At 44.3% G+C, this 5182-nt stretch overlaps 1 protein-coding gene across 1 annotated transcript; it reads left to right on the top strand.

Annotated features, from left to right (window-relative positions):
- Positions 1-3334: 3334 nt before the first annotated feature.
- Positions 3335-4277, top strand: LOC146959737 (protein unc-93 homolog B1-like). The gene is made up of 4 exons (XM_085772956.1): positions 3335-3446; positions 3553-3694; positions 3818-3971; positions 4092-4277. Exons 1-4 carry the CDS (start codon positions 3399-3401, stop codon positions 4255-4257), a joined length of 510 nt encoding a protein of 169 aa, XP_085629082.1. The 5' UTR covers positions 3335-3398; the 3' UTR covers positions 4258-4277.
- Positions 4278-5182: the final 905 nt, after the last annotated feature.

Raw genomic sequence — 5182 nt, 5'->3', positions numbered from 1 at the left:
AACACATACGGATGAGGATTTTGAGCAAGAGAGTCAGGGTGAGGCAGCATCATGTCAAGAAGAAGCAGCTGCAGCTGCAGCACCCTCAGAAAAAGCAGGTGATGATGATGCTACACCTCCTGCATATCCTTCCATTTGGACAAAGGGTCAATATGAACAATTTAAAAGCAAAAATGAATGGTTGTATGCCCAACATGGGAAGCTGGGATGCACTCCATGCCACGATGTTAAGAATCTAGGTCTCATGGCATCTCGTGGTGTCAATATTGCCAGCCAGTGGGCTGAGGGAAAGATAACCCCGTTCGGTAATTCAAGAGATGTCCAGCTTTTATCACTGCGCAAAAAAAATCCATGAGCACCGAAACTCCCAAGCACACAATGAAGCAATTAAAATTCTACAGACAGCACAGAAAGACATTCTACTGAACATGAACGCCACCAGTCAGGAGTCTGCATTTGAGTCCACTGCCAAGGTATTCAGGACAGCATATTATGTGGCTAAAAACAATAAACCATTCACTGACTTTGAGAGTCTGATTGACCTGCAGCAAGCTAATTCTGCTGATTTAGGCCGTGTTTTGCACAGCAAAACTGTCTGTGTTGACATTATTGATCATGTGTCATCACAGATGAAGAAGGAACTCCTGAGGAAGATTATAGAAAACAGATGTAAAATCACAGTACTAGCGGATGAGTCAACCAGTGTGGGGCACAAGTCAACATTAATTGTGTTTTTGAAAGCTAGTGTTGATGGAGAGATGGAGCCCATTGCTTTTCCACTGGACCTTATCGAGCTGGATAGCCTGTCTGCTGCTCATATCAAAGAACAGATCATGAACTGCTTGTTCAAGAGTGGCTTCACCACTGAATTGCTGCAGGAAGTTTTTATAGGATTCTGCAGTGATGGGGCCAATGTGATGCTGGGAGTGAGGTCAGGTGTTGGGAAGCTGCTCCAGGATGACTTTCCAGGCATTGTACTGTGGCACTGCCTTAATCACAGACTGGAGCTGGCTGTGGACCAGGCACTGGAGGCAACAGGGGGAACAAAAGACTTCCAGGCCTTCCTTGACAGCCTATATTCATTGTATAGCCAGTCACCAAAAAACATGCGAGAGCTAAGTGAATGTGCTCACAATTTACACATACAGCTCAGAAGAATTGGAAGAGTGTTCAGTGTTCGCTGGGTTGCTTCCTCATACATGGCGGTCACTGCAGTTTGGCACTCTTATCCAGCACTGGCACAACATTTCCGCAAGGCATCAGAGGATGAGACAAGGGACAGCAGAGAGAGAGCTAAATTCAGTGGTCTGTTGTCAAAGCTGTGCTCTGTAAACTTCTTGAAAAGTCTTGCACTGATGGCAGATGTCCTGACTGAACTGAAGAACTTGTCAGAGTTTCTTCAGAACAGGAAGACCACACTCCCAAAGGCCCATGAGATCATGACGATGTATGTCAAGCGCATTGAAAGTCTCATTCCATACCCAGGGAAACATGTAGTTGAAGCTAGACAGGCAGAGGAAGAGATGAAATTTAAGGGAGAACAGTTAAGAGTTGGCAGGTCTCCCATCATTGACTCTGCACAGTTTACGCAAGCAGTGGCAGAGAGTATGAACGACAGACTCTTCACAACCACAGCGAACAGAGCACAGGCCAGTGTCACAGCCAACAGAAAAGAGAGCTACAACAGGCTTCTAAATCAAATGGCAGTCCTTAATCCTGACAAGTGGGACCATGAGAATCCTCGATATGGAGAAGATGAGGTGAGGGCTTTGTGCCATGTCCTACATCTGAATGAACAAGAGGCACACCTTGGATTCATTGAGTACAAGGCCAGTGGAGGAAGAAGCATTCCTAACAACATAAAGAAGTTGCTTGTGGCAGTGGATACATTGTCAGCAAGTAATGCAGACTGTGAGCGGGGGTTCAGTACCATGAACAACATCATCACTGACTACAGGAGCAAACTGACAACAAAGAATGCTGCAAACCTCCTCTTTGTCAGCTCAGTTGGACCACCTTGCATGCAGTGGGACCCGATGCCTTATGTGAAGACCTGGCTGGGCAAAGGAAGAAGAGCAGCTCACACAACAAGTGGCATGGCTCGCCGTCACTTAGAGGAGGATAACTACTTTAGGCCTCTGTGGAAATTATTTTAGGTGATGTGTTTTGATGAGGGGTGATCTGTTCTGTATTCTGGATGTGTTTCAATTAAAATAGTTTGGTCAAAAAAAAGTACTAAAAGAATATACACATTTGTTGTGAAAGCTAAATGCTTGTTTGATCTGAATTCTTATGGTATAGTAAACTGTTTTAAGTAATATTTAATGTTATTAATTGGGAAAACTTATGCTGATGCTGCCTTGTGTTGCCCAGGTTTAATGTTAATGTTATGTTTAATGTTATTAATTGGGAAAACGGATGCTGATGCTGCCTTGTGTTGCCCAGGTCTGGAGATGGCTTGGGTTGTCCGTCCTCCTGAAATCATTAAGAGTGGTTAAGTGTTCAGTGTCACGTATTCAGTGACAGTGCAGGATTTTTTCTACCAGTGGGCCATCGATAACCACAAGAATATACAAATTTGTTGTGAAAGCTAAATGCTTGTTTGATCTGAATTCTTATGGTATAGTAACTGTTTTTGGTTTGATTGTTTTTTCTCTCTCTTTATCTCTTTTCTCTTTTCTTCTTGAATAAACAGAACAGAACTGAACTGGTAAAATAGTATTGTCAAGTGTTTTTAATTCCTGCCTACTAGGCACTACTAGTTTTGATTAACAGACAAAGCAGTTGTCAAGACTGTATATTTCTATTGATCTATTTTCTGACCCAGACAGGTACAGGTAGCCTACAGTAAAATATTGAAATGTTTATTGTTTGGGTTTTAACTTTGCTATTTTAAAATGCATGAAGTGAGAGAGAGATGAAGGTTTTAGTAATAGTACCGGCAAGAGTTTGAAACTACTTTCACCCCTGCTCGTACCAGATCGAACTGGTACGACTTCACAGTCGGAAAAATACGAGTTTCCTTGAACGCACCATAACAGCCCTCGTCCCTACGTCGCCACATTCACGGCGTCCCTTGGCTGCACACACAGCCCTGCATGCCGTTCTCTCTCCTCATTGGATAAAAACTGTAGGATACGATAAATGTTTTCTCCTCGGCTCAGAGCAGAGCAGAGGGACTGACAGACCCGTGTTTCAGACCAAACACTCTATGTAAGTGATTGCTGTCGGAAGATATAACTATTTAAGACTTATATTAACACAAATATATCACTTACTTCTGCTTTAACTGTCCAGTAATCCAGTGTGCTACTTGTTTTGGTCACTAGATGGAGGCAACAGACGGAGATGAGCAAGTCAGAGATGTTGAGCATCTCATAGTGCCTCCTAATGGCGGTATGAATGAACTGCTGAATGTGGGGCAAGAGGACAACATTCAAGGAGAGGTGAGCTCAGCTGTACTGTGAAAAAAACACCCGCACCAGTTTCTGCCAACAGCTTCAAGTGAAAGGAAAACACACTCCTCAGCAGTTGTTTTCTTGCTTTCCGTAGATGGAGGAGTTCTTGGGTCCACAGGCAGAGTACAACGAGGAGGAAGAGGAGAAGAAGTACTACAGGAGGAAGAGGCTGGGTGTCATCAAAAATGTTCTTGCAGCCAGTGTTGGCGCCATGATTGTGTACAGTGTGTATATGGGTGAGTGTGTCAGGAGAAACGAAGAAGAAGAGAGTGGACAAAGGAATACAAACAGGCACAGCTGCAAAATCTGTGTTCTTTAAAATCTATCTTTGTGTGTGTGTGTGTGTGTGTGTGTTAAAGGCCTTCTGCAAATGCAGCTGATCCTTCATTACGATATGACCTACCGTGAAGTGAAGTACAGCAACCTAGGCCTAGAAGACATTGACCGCAAGATGCTGATGGGCATCAACGTCACACCCATCATAGGTCTGCTGTACACCCCCGTCCTCATCAGGTAGACACACACACATCAGCACACACACAATCTGTAACGGTCAGACCTTTCTCCCTGATGTGATCGTCCTTGCCCTCTCCACACATGTACACTCTGTGTCTGAACGCTGTCTCTCTCAAGGTTTCTAGGCACTAAGTGGATGATGTTCCTGGCCTCAGGGATCTATGCGCTTTTTGTCTCGACCAATTACTGGGAGCGTTACTACACCTTGGTTCCATCAGCCATAGCTATCGGTGTGGCTATTGTACCGCTGTGGGCCTCCATTGGAAATTACATCACAAGGTGAGAAACGGGCTGGGTGGGTGAATATGTCATGAACTATGACATCGCACACAGTTTACTGAAGGTGGACCAGCAGAGGTGACTGGGATCACAGTGGGTGTATGAGTTATGTCAGATTCACTTTCACCATGCAGCCTCACCGATTCAACTGTTTACCACCTTTTCAAAAAAAAAAAAAGGAATTTATTAATGGACATTGTACATAGTATATGCTGGATTATAGCCACGGCTAATTTCCGTCTGTTGCCCCCAGGCAGGTTGTTGTGATTCATGAAAAAAACACTGATGCGCGTTCCCGTCGGGGGCAGTTTTCCGGCCTCCAAAACAACTCCGTCTCGTAATGTTCCGTTATTACCTCATAGCATGGTGAATGTGCAGGTCACAATTTGTCCACCAGAGCGTTTTGGAGTTGTTGGATTGTGTATTTGATGAGTTTGATGAGGGAAACCAAGAAATCCCATTAGCCTCAGTAGCGTAGCTCTGAGCAGCTCGCAGCTCTGCTCCGCCGTTCTAAAAATAGCTTGCACTGACAATTAAAGGTAACAAACCTACTCCTAAGACTAGGTAATATGACAGTGGGCTAATTTGCCAAAATGTTGAACTATCCCTTTAATGAAGAACATGCACATGCAAGTACAGCAAAACAAACAAACAAAACTAAAGCACCTCTAGGGTAGTACATATCAAAATCAGTAGTGACCATAAGAAGAAGAGAAAAAACAGATTAAAGCCTCACACATTGGACCCTACAGCCCTTCACCTTATTGCCCACCACCAAAATTACACAAAGCGGAATATTTGTGTTAAAGCAGAAGTAAGCGATCCGGTGGTTTTGGCTAACTTCCTGTCAGCAGATGGAGTTAGCAGTCCCCGCCCTCGTCCCTACGTCACCACATTCACGCGCATCCCTTGGCTGCACACAGAGAGGA

This window comes from Trachurus japonicus, unplaced genomic scaffold, assembly GCF_045865225.1.
Source record: "Trachurus japonicus isolate A0001 unplaced genomic scaffold, Traja_1.0 AP031143.1".
Taxonomy (NCBI): domain Eukaryota; kingdom Metazoa; phylum Chordata; class Actinopteri; order Carangiformes; family Carangidae; genus Trachurus; species Trachurus japonicus.
Note: the sequence above shows the minus strand (reverse complement) of the source record. Positions and strands in the feature narration are given on the sequence as shown.